The 17,767-nt window shown below is 36.9% G+C and overlaps 1 protein-coding gene across 1 annotated transcript in view; it reads left to right on the plus strand.

Annotated features, from left to right (window-relative positions):
• MALRD1 (MAM and LDL receptor class A domain containing 1) overlaps positions 1-17,767 on the plus strand; it is a 295,191-nt gene that overhangs the window by 124,383 nt on the left and 153,041 nt on the right. The window contains exon 25 of the mRNA XM_010562756.1: positions 4,189-4,486. Coding sequence (XP_010561058.1) covers positions 4,189-4,486 — 298 coding nt within the window. The remainder of the gene's footprint in view (positions 1-4,188; positions 4,487-17,767) is intronic.

The following is a 17,767-nucleotide window of genomic DNA, read 5'->3' on the forward strand; positions in this document are numbered from 1 at the left end:
ACTTGGCAACAGGAATGTTTGTTGGCTATCTAACTTTACCCAGTTAAATAAGTTCAAGAGCTCTCTAATGATCTGACCAAAAATTAACCACTTTGCTCTCCAGCATTTGGAGCATCTCCAGTACTGATGCCACACTTGGAATTCTTACTCCATCAGTTCGTTGCAGATACTGGTCCAGTAACTTGTCTGACAGATTATGTCAGACATGTGTCTTTATATTTATGGAAGACGTAAAACTTTATTGAGTTTCTGCCTGTAAAATAGGGTATATAGTAATTTTACATTAGATTTTTGTCCTCAGTGGTCTCATTTTGCAAGTTCACCTTTATGCATACATCTATCTAATAACTCACTCTCTCAAGACAATAATCTTGGTGAAGAGGAGTAATTTATTAAAAAGCCTTTGAATTGAACTGATTGTGTGATCACCGCACTATGCTCATCAAATGAAGGTTGTCTTAAATTGAAATAGTACTAAACAGTTTTACTGTATATGCAGATGACACCTCTATTCAAAATGCCCAGTCATTTGCCTCTAGTTCCATTTATCTCATACTCACTACTCATGAGGAAAATCAAAACCTGTAAAGAGTTTGTCTGAAACTTGGAAAGAGTTCTGCTTATGCTTGAGATTTCTAAGCAGTTCATTCAACTGAAATTCTTCTGGCTGTTTGAAAACTTCCAAAATTTTTTATAGATAAGAAAATCAGGAAGTATTAAACATAAATGGCTGGATTTTATGATCCTAACAAAGCTTGACTAATTTCAATATGTCAGTAGCAAAACTTAATCTAGCCATTATAAAATATCTTCAAAATTTGAGCCATGTCTGATCTTTTCTAAGTTAATTTTCTCTATTGCCTAAAATATATATATATATATATAAAATCTGTTCACATGAGCTTGGAGATGTTTGCTTCTTTCTTTAGCATCATATTTGAAAACATCTTTTTCTCAACGTTATCTGGTTTTATGCTTTAAAAATACCTTTTCCAATATTTAACTTCTATCTATGAAGAGTAAAACGTATGTGCAAAGAAATAGAATAACTGAGAATGACAGGTTCACATCTGAATATTTATGACGTATCACACATTAAATGCAATGAAATTTTTGAAACATAACTATTGGAAACTATTACTTTTGTCACGCTGAAAGTTATTTACAAAAAAACACTGGGTCTATGCACCTTCTTCAGACAAAACTACATCTATGATATGGCTTGAAACAGTCATATTTATGACATTTTATAGTGCTTTTTGAAGGTTCTGACCAGTTCTGAAACTTTCATTTAGGCAACTGACCAAGAGAAGCAAAACTTCTGGTAAAGGAAATTTTATGAATGAAAAAGTTATTTCAAGACCCAGACCTTCACCTTAGCAGATCAGACAGTACCTTAAAGTATTTTTCTCTTTTCTATGAGTTATTAGAGAAGCAAATGCTGCATCATATATTACAACAGACTTAGTTTGGGATCTTAGGGCCATTCAGATCAATGGAAAATATACGTTTAGATCAGTGAGACAAGAGTTTTATGCAGAGAAAACAAATTACATCAGCAAGTATAAAGGGACATACGTGAAAAAAAGTGGTTTGTTTGTATACAAGACTTTCACAAACCAAGCTTCATATTAAAAAGAATAGAGGTCCAAGGGAAACCGTCTAAGTAGAAAGAGAGACCATGCTAAAAGAAATCTGGGAAAGAACAGGGAGAATTCTGCATGAAGGCATCAGTGATTAATTATACTATGTGGAAAAGTCAACCCATAAGAAAACCAGGAAATCTATATATACTATTGTGGAATAATAAAGAAATTGTGTTGAAAATACTTTAAAAAAACCCTTAAACACCTTCTTTGGATTAGTATTCACTGCAGGACATTGTGTGGAGATACCAACCTGAGAGCTGCTCCTTAGAACCAATGTTGAAGCAACATTGTTGCAGACTATGGTGCCAAAAGAGATGGTGGTGGAACAAAGTCTTAAATTTAGTTGTAATAAGTAACCAAAAACATATGGTTTACATTGTGATTCTGAGGGAATTTAAGAATGAAATCAAAGAATTTTAATAAAAAATATGAAAGATGTCACTAACATGAGCAATTCCTTTATGGTATGTATGGTAGAAAGTGTGTGTGTGGCTGGGCTGTTTGTTTGCTTTTCCAAGTATTGTATTTTCTGTATATTTTAGCACTGTAAACTTTCCAAATTTATTTCAGTATCAGAAAACTAGTTACAAACATAACCAGTTGTTAAAATTCTTTTAGTTTTCCAAAATCTGTGATAAATTCTTCAGGACAGACCTGAAAAGATTAAGTAGCCAAGTAATGAATGAAAATTCCAGAGAACCTTGGAGAACTAAGACTAGAGAGCTAACCTATGTTCTGATGCAAAGCAAATTAAGTATGGGAATGAATATTTCACATGCATTATAATTCAAGCCTGAGTAATGTGGGGCCTCAGCCCTGAAGGGACTTGGATACATGCTTAAAATTAAATTTGTGCATAGCTGTTATCAAGATGACATTACTACTATATGATATATCTAGAAATGATGTAATGGAACAGAAGACCAGTATGTTGACTCCAATATATAAAATTATTCAGTGTAATTGAGATAAGGGTATTGCAAGTAAGTGTGAAGTCCAGAAAGCAAGGTTGGGGTCTGGGGAGAGCGGGATATGAATTCAATGATCATAAAAAAAAGGCAAACAAGTTTTGCAAAGAACTGTAGTTAATCAGGAGCAGTGTGGTGGGCAGTTCTATGAAAATATCTGCTCAGAACTTAATGACAGAAAATCAAACAAAATTCAGCAGTAGTAAAAAGAAATAGAGATTGATCCTAAAAATGTGAAAATCATTATATAGTTTAAAGATATACACAATATTTGAATAGACAAACCTCATTTAAAGAAGGATTTTAAGAGAAACACAGTAGTTGCAGGACAGGAAATGGGCAGGTGAATGGAAATATTTCCCTACAAGGAAACTGCCTTATAAAAGTTATATTTAACTACTTCATTGCACAGGAAACATTTTGAAAGTGAATGCAATTAAACTTTCAAAACAATTATAACACAAAGCCCTTGGTGGCTTTGCTAATCAAGAATCAGAGAAAATCAATTAAATAGAAATGTGGGTTTTTTAAAAAAAAAAAAAAATAGGATATTTATGCAAGACAATAGGCTGCAGGAGCCTATGAATTCCTATAGCACCAGGTAACACAAAGGGACGTGACTTTACATTTACATGGGTATCATAATATTCTCTATTACGTTTTTATAGCCATAATAAATAAGATAGAGTTTTCATTCTTTAGGGCTTGTGCTATGCATTAAACTGGGATGAAATTTGAGCTATAGACATGTTCTTGCATATGATAGCATGAATTGCCTTCTTTCAGGCTCCTGCATCATTCTTGGAGATATCCTGATCTTTGTCAGAAACAAGATATTCAACTAGATTAAGTATTAATTTGATTAAATACAAGTATTCCTTTGTTGGTCTTGAACTGAAAATAACTGAGAGAGCAGTTAATGGTGATGACTCTTCATGGTGATTTTTTTGTGTGTCTGTTTTTTGGGTTTTTTTATGTTCTGTATGTACTTGATCTTACTTTTCTACTTCGTAATTTGTTTCCCCCATTTTTACTAAAAAAAAAAAAAAATAAATAAAAACCAGAGTTTTCTAATCCAAGGACCTCTTATGTTTTATTTTAGCTATTGTTTTACATTTCTGCAGTCCAGGTAGAAGTTTTGCTCCCATATTAGAGAAGACTATTTTCTAATTACACACTCTATAATCTAGCACAAACACATTTATAAACAGAAAAGTGTTCAGTAAACTGAATTTACTTCCCATTGTAAATGACACTGCTCCATTCCTCTGTTTCCTTATGAAGCATTTCATTCTTTTACATCTACGTGCAAGAGTTACTCAAAGGGATGCAAGATCACCTCTCACAGTATTGTAATGCTGGCTTCAAAGTTTGGCTTATGGAATAGTTAAAAAATTTTCACTATTAAGTCTTCTTGTGTGCATTTTAATTCAACTGTTTTTCAATCAGTAAAATTAAGGGCTCCTCTGCATGCTACTAATGATGCTCAATTTAATAATTAGGGTAAATACAATAGCAGAATGTGTCTGAAGTCACCTATTGTATACTTGATGCTCTGTCCTTGCTTACAGATACTTTTCTATTACCATATGTATGGAGCTCACATTGGATCATTGATTGTCTACCAGAGGACTACAGCAAAACATGAAAAAGTTCTCCTTAATCTTACTGGAAACCAGGGAAATTTCTGGCAACGCAAGGCACTGATCCTGGCTGGAGATGGAGATGAAGATTTCCAAGTTGTCTTTGAAGGGATAGCTGGAAAAAGTCCCAAAGATGGCATAGCACTCGATGACCTCACGTTTTCCAGAGAGTGCTTACCATCCCAGGAGTTTTTACCAGCGGAACCCACAGCACTGCCTCCAACAGGTACGTTCCTGCTATGGACAAACAGTCTATGTAGGTCTGGAAAGAATGAAGAGCAGCATTGCTTTCATTTCTTTGTCTCTCCTGAAGAGAAATACAGTACATAACTTGCTAAAGACATATTGAAACTAACATGCTTTCAAGTAGCTATTTGAAATTGTAATACAGTTATTTTATGAAATAATTGTTTGGGTACTGAGTCAACACTTGTGAATCTGCAAGACTTATTGTCCAGCCATGTATACTTAAACAATATCCTCCTTAATTCAGTGGGACTTATTTATCAATAATTGTAAAATGTAGTTATTGTAAAATAAAGAGCTAAGGGTGGGACAGGACCAATATGGATATATTGCAATAAGGCCAGCAAGCTTTAGTGCTTTTTCGTTAGTGGGAATTCCTACTGATACTGTTCAGGCTCCATATCCATCTTCTTCCCGCGTGGTGTTGTGCCAGCATTGGTGCAATTATTGGCACCATCCTCACTTACTGCACAAGGGAAATAAGACTTAGAAAAAATTTACCAAAAATAATAAAGTTCTGATGAGGATGGATCCAAATAACCCCAAGGTAAGAGCTGCTCCTGTAAAGCACTGATGTTTTTCATTGCTTGGACACAAATGATGAAGGAGAAACTCTTCCTGACAGCACAGGACAAATCTCTTTCCTCCTTCCACATTTATCACTGGAGCTACTGAAATGTAAACCCCCAAAGTGGAATTTAGGAGATGCATTTTTTCCTGGGCCTACTACAAATTTCCTGCATGGCTGCGGCAAGTCATTTCATCTCACTTCTCTGTTTTCTGATCAATAAAACAAAGTTAATATTTCCCAATGTCAAGGACTATGGGGAGAACAGATCATTAATTTACGGAGGCTGCTCTGCTTTGTTACTGCTGCTAATGAGTAGCCTTCCCCTTCAGGATATCATTAAGCACTGCTCAGGCACTGGGAAATAACACTGATGTGACTACATCAAACCCAACAAATTACACTGTATTTTGTGCACAAGATAAGCAGGAAAGGCATCGGCAATATTTTCCAGATATGTCTCTGATAAGTTGCCAGTTACAGTAGGTAGCATTGGCTTCCTACTTCTGTCAAAACAGTCATGGAAATTTATTGCAAATGAGATTGGTATTTTAAAGTTCAGCTTTATATGAATGTTACCCCAAGAGGAACACTAGGTGAGATTTCTGATTCTTTATTTTTTATGTTTTCAGACTCTATCCTCTTAATGGTAGATGCAAGTCCCTGTGGCAATGTTAGAAACTTTAAAAGCTTTGGTTTTGATAGTAAAGGATGTCCCAAAACACTTTTATGATGTATATAATAAAAAAGCTACTATAATCTCAGGAAAAAGCCGCCAGAGACTGATTTCTTGGTGTAGCTCATCTAAGGTGTACTTTGCGAACTTTGTAGATTCACAACACTTTGAGATAATGGTCTAAATTCATCTTTATAGTGAACCATCTTTTCTACATCAACAGTTTTCACTTGTCCCAGATAAGACTTTACATTAGCCACTGAGGGTTCCAGCTACTAGCTACTATTTAGCAGTGATAACTGTTTGGATCATTGCTTGAAACGTGGGCTTAGAAACCTGAGTATGAAATCTACTCCTGCCTACAGAAATGTTCTGAACAGTGGAAAATGCATGCCGGAGGCTGTAGAAAGTTCTCTGTGATGTAACTTTATAAACTAGAGCCAGCTAGAATGACTGTGATGATCAGCTGCAAATATCTGGACTCCTAGACTTCTCTGCTTATATACAGAGGCAAAGGAGAGTTTAACCAAAACTGAAACACTTGTATCCATTGCTCAAATTTTTTAAAGTTTCTGAGGATGAAGAACATCATGCAGCAGAGATTTGTTCCTTTCTTGTCTCCAGCTGGAAAGAATATTTGCTAAGAAAGTTTAAATGTTTTCTCTCTGAGAGAGATTTGTAGCTTTTGAGGTCTATTCTCGTAACATGACAATGAAGAATTCATACTGATGCATATTTTTCTATCAGGTTAATATGCTTCCTCTACTATATTTGGACATTTGTTTCCTTTCCTTTCCTCAGGACTTTCAGGGAATGTTTCCTTCATTTTAGGTACTCAAAATTGCACAGTGAATAGTAACTGTCATGTTTTCCTCCCCTTCTCTTCTCAGAAATGAAGTTTGATTATTCAGTGTTTTTTCTCACAGTTTGAACAGCTTACTTTGTAGATATTGTGACATACCAATCTACAACTGGTATTCTGCAAACTGAACAAACCGCATTAAAAAAAATCTGATACAATTCCTTTTTAATATCTTTTTTTTTTTTAAATCAGGATTCATTGTAATGCATACAGCAAGGGAGATTTTTCTGAGTCTTATGAACAATACCACTGTGCAACACAAGTATGCTAAGGTGGTCTGTGCTTGTTATTTCTGCACATAGAGTGTTATGACAATGGATATAGTGTAAGGACTAAATAGAATAGAGTTATTAAATGTTCCTATCTATGACAGAGACTCTCACTGTTCAGAATAATTGTTCCCTGACTCTATGTAAACTCTCTGAAGTTCTAAACATTAAAAAACCATACATTCCAGGGGGGGTGTTTTTCTTCCAGACAAACACGCACTAATACTTAAAGGCTGAAAGCAAGCACTGGACAACTAGAAAAAAATAATTTTGAAAGTTAGCATTGTCATTTTCTGTAGACTGACAGCATGCTGTAGGCTGTTCCCATGATGCTGCTTAGCAACAACGATGCTGAAGTGGAAAGCCACTGAAAGCCACTTAAAATGCTATGCCTGAGAAACCATAAACGTTATTTTACGCTGGTGCTTATCAACTCTTCACTGTATGAATAGTGATATATGGGGAAACATCAGGTTTTGCTCATGTCCTACAACAGTACTGTGTGTAGGAACATACAAAGACAGTTTTGTTCTAACAGTGCTATTTCTGCCTGTTGCTGTGTCTTTGCAGTGTGGCCAGATTCTCAAGTTAGACTCTGCCCCTGTAAGGGGCTGACTGTATCCACATCAGCCCAGGAACAGCCCTTAGACACACTGAACCTTGAAATGTTGTAATTCCAGCCTTGTTTCTGTATTGGGTTTGCGTGGCAAGGTTTGGGAGGGGGGGGTGCTATAGGGGTGGCTTCTGTAAGAAGCTGCAAGAAGATTCCCTGTGTCCAACAGAGACAGTGTCAACTGGCTCCAAGACAGACCCATCACTGGCTAAGGCCGAGCCCATCAGAGATGGTAGTAGTGCCTACTCTGGGATAACGTATTTAAGAAGGGGAAAAACCCACTGCACAATAGAGACTGCAGCCAGAGAGAGGAGTGAGAACATGTAAGAGAACCAACCCTGCAGACCCCCAGGTCAGTGAAGAAGGAGGGGGAGGAGGTGCTCCAGGCACCGGAGCAGAGATTCCCCTGCAGCCCGTGGTGAAGACCATGGTGAGGCAGGCTGTCCCCCTGCAGCCCAGGGAGGTCCAATGTGGAGCAGATATCCATCTGCAGCCCTCGGAGGGCCCCGTGCCAGAGCAGGTGGATGCCCAAAGGAGGCTGTGACCCCGTGGGAAGCCCACGCTGGAGCAGGATCCTGGCAGGACCTGTAGCCCCATGGAGAGAGGAGCCCACGCTGGAGCAGGTTTTCTGGCAGGACTTGTGACCCTGCAGGGGACCCACGCTGGAGCAGTCTGTTCGTGAAGGACTGCACCCTGTGGAAGGCACCCATGCTGGAGCAGTTCATGGAGAACTGCAGCCCATGGGAAGGACTCACGTTGGAGAAGTTTGTGGAGGACTGCCTCCTGTGGGAGGGACCCCACACTGGAGCAGGGGAAGAGTGTGAAGAGTCCTGCCCCTGAGGAGGAAGGAGGGGCAGAAATAATGTGTGATGAACTGACCATAACCCCCATTCCCCGTCCACCTGTGCTGCTTGAGGGGAGGAGGTAGGGAATTTGGGAGTGAAGCTGTGCCCAGGAAGAAGTGAGGGGTGGGGGGAAGGTGTTTTAAGATTTGATTTTATTTCTTATTACCCTGCTCTGGTTTGATTGGTGGTAAATTAAACTAATTTCCCCAAGTCAAGTCTGTTTTGCCCCTGTGAGTAACTGGTGAGTGTTCTCTCTCTGTCCTTATCTCGACCCACGAGCCTTTCGCTGTATTTTCTCTCCTTTGTCCAGCTGAGGAGGGGGAGTGGTAGAGCAGCTTTGGTGGGCACCTGGCATCCAGCCAGGGTCAACCCACCACAGTTTCCTCTGAAATAACTTAGACCTTCCTATGGACTTGGCAAGCTGGCACAATTGCATAGGTCAGGTGGCATATTTTCCCCATACTTAACCACTCTATATCTCCACTGGATTTTAAAAATGCAGTGACAGCTATTTTCTATGTGCTTTTCCCAATAGAAAGGAGTTTATAGTTTTCAAAGTCATGGCCTTTCCAGGAGGCATTCACATGCTCTTCTTCTTCATGCAGCAACCGTAATTTCAAAGGGAGCTATACAATCCCCACAAGAATGTTCATAGATTAAGATACTGACTATGCCCACAAATGTGAGACCATTAGCATGAGTCATATTTTATACTTACATTTTTTTACAAAAGAGACATCATGGATTTGTCAACAACTCCCATGATCAAATTTGCTTGTGGGCTCTTTCCTTTCCTTTCCTTCCCTTCTGAAGTATTGTTACTGGCTATAAAAATGGCAGATCCCTCCATCAGAGTCTCTGTATTACTTATCTGGGAATAAAACAGCTGCCAAGGACTGCCTCATCAGATTAGCAGGCTACAATGGAGAAAAGTGATTCCCAAAGACAAAAGAACTGGTGTCTGTTGACTTCAGTTTTGCAAAGAAGACAGTTGTTATTTCCAACAAATTAAAAGAGATTCACTGAAGTGTGACACGTTTCTTTAAGAATATAGGAATATTCACAAGAGATCACATCAAGGTCCATTTCACTTGATATCCTGTCTCCAATGCTGTCAATGAGATGCTGAGCAAGAACTAAAAAAGGACAGGCATATATGTTGCTTCCTTCTAATATTCCTAATGTTTCCTTTTTAGGAGACCTTATGAACGCAATGTGGTTTTGCATATGTAGTAAACCTTAATCTATTTGCCTTCTGTGTGGAGTCCAGTTTCCCTGGGAACACATTCAAAAGTTTAGCCTCCTCCTCTTTTTTGGCAGCAGGTTGTGCAGGTCTGCTACTTGCTGAGAAAGTGACTCTGTTTCCACCCTGTCTCCCATTTGATAATATCTTTTACTGAAAATGGTGGTGAACAACAGACAAACCCACCTACTCTATATTGGTCTTTATGCAATCGTCCTTAAGCAACATTACACACTGAAGGAGTTCCAACCTATTTCTTACATGGAAACTATTCCTTATGTTTTCCTTTCTGACTTTTAAAAAAATCTACTATAATCTTTTGAGATTATAAAACCAGGTCTATGTAGAGTGTTTAGGAAATAAGTGAATGGTGGAATGATACTGTAGCAAAATGTTTGTTTTTCTCTTTGCTGTCTTCCCTGATAAATCCGAAAGCCTTATTTGCTTTGCCCTTTATGAACATTGGGCTGATGTGTTCCTGGAGCTATCTTCAGTACTCTGCTGTGTCACTCTGTAGTCATGGCAGTGACTGGAGCTCATCATCCAGTTGTGAAGAGGATTGTGGTGTTCTGTGTAACTCAATTAACGTTGCATTTCATTGCCGGTCACTCAGGATGCAATTTGTTTGCTCAACTGTGTCTGTTTAGCTCCACCGTAGTTGTATAAGATGCCTGACACGCCTGCTTGGGGCTGGCAGCTGTGTTACAGGGATTATAGGACAGTCCAATGCCCTGTAAAGGTGGCTGATGTCAGGAAGACCGCCCAGTGCGTAAAAAGTGCTGGGTACTGTCACTTTAAGTAACTTCATTTTTACAAAATATTTTTCTTATTATTCATAGTTATTCCTATCTCATATCACCAGCAGAGTTTCTTAACTCATTAGTCATGCTCTTCCCTGGTCTTTTATGAGTAAGCATTAAAGAATACAGCCTTGCTATGTTTTTTTGGTTCATTGTTGTTTATTTGGTTGTTTTGGTTGTTTTGTTTTGTTGGTTTTTTTTTTTCCTCCAGACTGTTTTTTGAATCATTTTAGTACAAATATTAATTCATAAAAAAAAATAAATAATAGAATTCAGCAACATAGCTAAAATTAAAATAAATAAAGGCAAAGGAAGAGAATAGTCAGGAAATCAGATTTGCCAAAATGTTTTCATTTGAAATATTACCTAAAACTTTAGAATGTACTTTAAAGACCAAAGGATATTGCTTATATCACTCTTTTGCAGATATAATTAGATTTATAAAAATTTACGGACACATAAATAGAAATAGCCTTGGCAGTTATTCTAACTAATATATAATTACAAGAACAATCACATTTTATGCTTCAGTGCATAATGTGATATCCTACTGAAAAGAGGAAAAAATGTCTCCTTATGCACAACTAATTGAATAACAAAGCATTTACATCTTCCTTTGAAACAACCAGCATTGGCCATTGTCTGAGAGAACAGGGTGTGAAACAAATAAAGTAGACTGTCTGAAGCACTTTAAAACCAGTTCTGGGAAAAACAAACAAAAACCCACAACCCCCAAAAAACCAAGCCTATAAAGAGTACTCATAATTTCTGATATGCCCCTGAACTTTTGAAAGATAGAATATACCTATATAGTTGCCTTAATTGCATACAGCCGGTTTTGAAACTTTTTTTCTTAATTAGTACCTGAACAGAAGCAGACTCTCAGATGTATCTGGACTGAAATTCCATGCAAGTGGTAATTTTCATTTTCACCTATATAACACTATGAAAATAAAAGTTCATCTTTATAGTCTAGACTTTTAAAAATAATACATTGACATGTTTAATTTTTTCTCTCTCCTTCCTGGCACAAGATACAATTATTCCATACTTTTCAGAAAAATGGTGGAAATGTTGTAGAATAAGTAGATTGGTTTAGTAGTTGGACATAAAGCTTATAGTAGTCATGCATGTGGGTGACTTCAATTCAACTTCTACATATATTGTCTAGCTCTTGTGAAGAAAATTATCCTTTTATTGACAGTGAAGGGGACAAAATATATAGCCTGGATTTTCACATTGTACTTTCCGATTCTATGAAGCTTTCTCCAGCTAAATTCCAAGTCAGTGTAAATATAATCACTGTACTTTATAAATTTAATTGGAAATATCTGCCCTTGGTCCACCTATTTCATTCCACAGTTTCTTCTTTTTGTTTGTTGGTAGCTAGGACTCTGATTTATGTCCTTTGTTTTTGAGCTTTAGCCTTACCAGATTGTATGAAGGTTTGAAAACAATGTGTCCATTTGCTAAACTAAAAAAGAATAGCCATTTATTTATTCTAGCCTAATTTACAAAATAATTACAAAAATCTAGAATGAGTTTTAATTTTAAAGACATATTGGAGTTAAAAATAATGTTTTTCCAACATTCTGTGGGGATTTAGGATACACTTCTGTCCATAACCAATTGCAATATTTGTACATATGATAAAATACAGAAAATTTGCAGAAGTTTCTCATACTTTATTATAACTTTATCTCAAAGAAACAAAATGTTTCCCCTAGGTATTCCCAGACCTAATACCTTGAGTGTGAAAAAAAGCTCAAAGACTGTTTGGATCAGCAGTCAGAGCAGAGCTTGGATTGGGTCCGTAAGTGGTTACAACTCTAGAAACTGGACAACGGAACATGATTAATGTCATCTAAGGTCCTAGGACGTAGGGCACTGTCAGCAGTTGTTTTCCTGTTTCACAAAACAGTTTAACATCTCCCAAACTTTCCTTATCTCTTGGGTCTCCACAGACTGCTTTCTGAGAAACGTGTCCCAGAGCAGACATCCAAATAAGTGTCAGGTCAGGAGAAATGAATTTCCAGTGCTGGCAGTTTGAAGTGAGTCTCTGAGCAGCAGGTGAGGGCAGGCATTTATATCTACATTCATAGTATGAACTGGTGATTCCTTTTGGCAATGACTAACTGAGATGTGGGAATAGCTTTTCTAATCAAAGGCAAATTGTTCTTAAAAGTGCAAAAGTATTTCCTGATACTATATTTATAAAGGAGAACCCTGTTAAAGAGCCCAGCTCGTTTATTTTCTCCCTGCTAGGAGAGCTAAGTAAGAAGAATTTTACCAAATCTAAGCTTTCCCATGACCATCAGTGATACTACCATTACTAGCTCAGACCTTTTCCTATGTGTTACACAATCCATATGCAGTGCCCACCTCTGCCTGGGTGAACTGAGAACATGAAAGCTCTAACCCTGCTTTGCATTCCAAGAACTAGCTAACAAATTAATCTTACTTGAGTGTAATTATTACTTTTTTCTCACACATTTAAAAGTAGAGAAATAATGCTGCAGTACGGGGCATTTTTAGATAATATATTGAGTGTTTTTACTATTAAGTTAAGTCTTGCAACCACAAAAGTGATCTGAAAAAACACTGTATTTCACAGTATCTAGACCTATTTTACCCTTAGTGCAGTACACCTTTGCTGGGCATTTGAGTTGTCTAGACATTCTGGAACAAAATTTCCATGTGTGGTTAAGACTGCAGGCATGTGTGTGCTTCTTTCCTCTCCCTCTTTAACTGTAGGAATCAAGCTGAACTAGAAATGGTTTTTCAGCACATACTTATCAATAGTCACTTTGGACTGTATTTTACTTTCCTAGTTACAATGTTTACATTTTCAATATGGTATACATTATACATTATTTTGCATAAAATAGTTGTAAATTTTATTTGAAAGCTCAGTTTATATTTTGTGTTTTATATCAAGGAAGATTTGAGGCAATTCACTGCACAACTTCATTTTCATTCTGTGATTTATTTTGTTCTCAAATTTTCAACAGAATATACTTCCCAAGTAGAATGTTATTGTAGATTTCACGAGATACCTAACTAACTATCACAAGATGTGCCTGCATTGCTGTTTAGTGGTAGGATAGACAAAGATGATAAACGAATAAGTGGTAAAAAAGACCATTAACTGTCAAAAATGTATAAAGCATTCCTGAGTGTGGAAGGACCACACTTGGTTTATGCTCAAAAGTCAGATCACCTCACATGCTTTACACAAGAAGTGACTGAAGAAATGGAAATTTTAAAAAGTGTGGGTTTGATCTCTGGAAAATTCCAATGATCCAGAATACCAGCAAAGGTTGTGTCACCAGTAATCACAGAAGCTGTCCTCAAGAAAATGATGGGGGTTTATTGACCGAGGCTGCATGGTCTTCACCGAGCGTAGGTGAAAAAGAGTAGCAGATTTTGCTCTTCAGCTAGACTGGAGAGGGAATATGTCAGTGAACTGGACAGAGCAAAGATTCTTTTCTCCACCTTTCTATTTTAGTAAACTCTTCTTTGTTTGAGGAAAGCCCTTAATATTTCTGTGCTGTATTTTTAGGTATCTAAGTGAAAAATAAAGTTGGGGGGAAGGGAAGAGATAAATAAAACCAGATTAATGTGCATAATGAATCTTTAGGTAAAGTAAATACAAATTTTATCAGATTTATCCAAGACTTGAAATATTTAGAGTGGGATTCAGCTCCAAGTTAAGACTCAGATCAGATGTCGTGTACATCTAGGTGTACTCAAGATGTGTCAGGCATCTAAACTCCAATTACAGTAGATGTACTATATTGCTTTTTTGCTGCCCAGCCGCTTGACACAACTGAAATGCACACATAAAGGCATCTATTGTTGTTTGTGATGGAGCAGGGTGTCTAGGAAATCCCCACAGTGCTGACAGGTGTATAAGAGGATGTATGGAAAGTACATGCCCTTCAGGGATTGTAGCTGGTGACAAGGAATGATGTCTTACACATTTTGAAAGGCTATATGTGTGGGCAACCAATTAAAACTCCAGGTTTCCATTTTAGCATGACATGATCACTCTTTGAAGTCCAACGATTGTTACCAACCAGATCCCCATCAGTTTTAAAGGCAACTTAGACATTTAGCTTGCCTACATGTAAACATAAAGGCGTATGTCTCTTTGTGAGCTGAATGCCATCTAAGTTTTTATTTTCGAACTCTTTTTGACATAGTTTTATTTTCATCGTCTCATGCAGGTCTCTTTCTTTTCCTAGGCTGGTTTAGATTTGCTTTATCAGAAATGTTTTCTGAGTTGCCTTGCTGCTAGGTTAAGGAGAAATGACTGCCAAGTGATGAGCCATTAGGTTGACAGTGTCACGGTGCTGGAAGATATGGAATGTTTCCCATAACGCTGGTGCAGTATCTCATCTATGGGATGTGACACGCACTTGTTTAACTGTAGGCTAAGCAGTTGTTGTGGGATGGCGGTGCATTATGTCCTCTCCCTGTGCCATCTGCTTCTGGTCATGTTCAGTGGCTGCAGCCTGCCACTCTGGGTGGCTCTATTAGCATTTCCCTTTCACATCCGCCTCACAGAGATGAGATTTTGTCTTCATTAGATTCTTCTGTTCTATTCTAAATCTTCTCCCTTTGAAGTCCTCTTGCTTCTTTCATCTGCTTTCACAAGGTGTCACCTCAGGCCTTCAGTCTCTCCTTTTGTTGTCTTAGACCAGGTGATCCCCATTTTGAAACTGCAGTAAAACTATTGCACACCCAGATACTGCAAGTATTTGAGACTGAGGCATTAAGGAGACACTAAATTAGATTCAAGACATTAGACTTACGCTGAATGGTCTCTGACAGGTAATACTATGGAAACTAATGCCTCCAGTATCACTGTGCAAAGGTTTCACAGCAGAGGTTGAAGATGATGGCTTATACCAGGTCAGATTCAGAGGAAAATTTAAAAGGTCAGAATACTGCCTTTGAAATACTAGAAATTAAGAGATTAGAAATAATTCATAGCTGTTATGGGAGAAGGCCTTCAAATGTGCTTTCTTGTTTAGTCTATGTTTACTTCGAAGATCTTTTATTTTTTTAAGGACTTTAGTGTAATTGAACTAATGATAGACTTTAATATTCTGTGTGTTCTATCCAGCACTGCCATTTTTTACAGACACCTAGTACAAGATTTTTATCTTGATAAAAGTCTTTATGAATTGACTGTATAAAGCTTTATCTATGACATCTTTACTTTGATGCTATTACAGCTCAGCTTGAGGATATGTAAACATCATTTACATATTTTGCAAAGACTAGAGTGTGCCTTGTTTGACAGAAAGGTTTCTGAACTAATATTTGTATTAAATGTCATTCCATAAGGCTGAATTAAGTTACATGGTCTGCTGCTAGCACAATAGCCAAATGTCGGTCTTCTAACAGACGCCTTTGCATTTGTGTAGGTTATGATATTTTCCAGTTTTCTGTTTATCGCCTATGTTTTACGGAGCTATTTGCAATTATATGGAGTTGTAAGAAAAACTTTTCCAAACACATGAAGCATTTTCCATAATTTTGCTGCTCAAATTCTACTGTTTTTTTTATTCCAGATCTTTTCACTAGTTGAATGTATTCTTAAATTTGTAGAACAATATAGTTTATGAGCACATATTTTGTTGAATGTTATCTGGAGCATTTTGTGTAACTAGATAGAGAATGCACAAGCACTTTAAGATGTGATATCAAAAATTCTTTTATTAGCATGATGAAAACTGACTTGAGAAATTATTTTCTACAAAAATCAACCTATTGTATGGGATGAATTTGGGGATGATGTGGTAAGACAAAGTGTTACATCAGAAGAAATTTGATACCAATTTCAGTGAATGAGACCCAGAATGTCAATGTAATTTTTTTTTTGTAAGAGTAATCCTAGTTTTCTGAAGAATTATAGTAACATACTTTTATTCTAAATATGTAATAGCTAACCAGATAGAGAACTGAGTGAAACTGGAAGCTGAAACACAAGTTTTATACTATGATAAATGACCACAGAATAAGGTCCAATAACAATGAATGAAAGATTAGTTTCTGAATCTCAGTATTAATTAATCCAGGTTGTTCACCTAAAATATTTTGAGACTCACAATCATCATTACTATGCATACTTCATATAATTAACTAGTTAATTAAAACAGTTTAATTGCAAGCATTAGTTGTTCTTCTTTTCATATGTACTGAAGATCACAATGGACAGAACAAGATATGTTATCCTAGAGGGAAGGACAGCAGAGAGAAAGGGTTGGGGAAAAAAATATCTTTAAAATGTTATATACTTCCATTTTAGATGAAGGAAGGTCTTGCAAAGCAAATGTTTATCTAGAACAACTCTTTGTGTCTAAATTTGACTTAATAGTTTCTCATTTAGCAAATTTCTATTTGAACTTTTTAAAAACAGAAATGTGACATTCATCAACAGGAATTAACTGTGGCCATTTAATAGCCAATTATGAATAAAAATTAACAGCCTGTCCACCAGACCAGGAGTTATATCTACTTTGTCCCTCCCAAGAGAACACATACTTGTGTTTCTCCCCTGCATATCTATATACAGAACCGCTTGCACAGTCCTAGAGCAAACACTGACTTCTAATTGTCAAACTGTTTGAGACTGTAAACTTGGGAAACATGGCTGAAATATCTCTCCTTATGATATTTTGACATTTTTCATGCTTCTGCAAGAAAACCAGCACATACCTAAAGATTCTGTGCAAGCAGAACATCTGTTCTAAAGAAAGTATTTCCCTACTAAGAAAAAGCATAACAGCTACGCTGGTCCCCTTTCAAGTGACAATATCAATAGCAAGTTATAATTATTCTATGATGATAAACTTAGGCATGATTTTGGTCATAAGCTTTTAAGCCTACTTATCATTTATTCACAATTCTTAACACAAATGTTTTAGTGGTATATATAAAACCTAATTAGGACGATAGATAACAAGTTACTTTGTCTAGTGATCAGGAATAAACAGTAGCTGACACAGCAAATAAAGATTCACTATTCAGGAGAGAAACTTTATTGTTATTCTTAACTTTTTTGCAATAGGATAACAAATCCTCAATAAATTCTATCTTAAGTGAAAATCTTGCCTCTCTCTTCATACAAAGAGGAAAAGATCCTTTCTATAGCAGAGCTATTGCTGTTCTGTTGTGCCAGGCAGGGACAGTGATGGATTCATACATATCCTACAGCTTACTCCCTTCAGAATAAATTTCTTTGAAGAATGCTTGTGTGATTCTGTATACCGACTTTTACAAGATGTACAGATGCATCCAAATGTAAATGCCCAAGAAGATGATGTCCAAGTAGATGCTATACATTGGTCTAAAAGCTATTCCAGTCATGAAGC

This window comes from Haliaeetus leucocephalus, unplaced genomic scaffold (assembly GCF_000737465.1).
Source record: "Haliaeetus leucocephalus isolate CR32 unplaced genomic scaffold, Haliaeetus_leucocephalus-4.0 Scaffold0, whole genome shotgun sequence".
NCBI lineage: Eukaryota > Metazoa > Chordata > Aves > Accipitriformes > Accipitridae > Haliaeetus > Haliaeetus leucocephalus.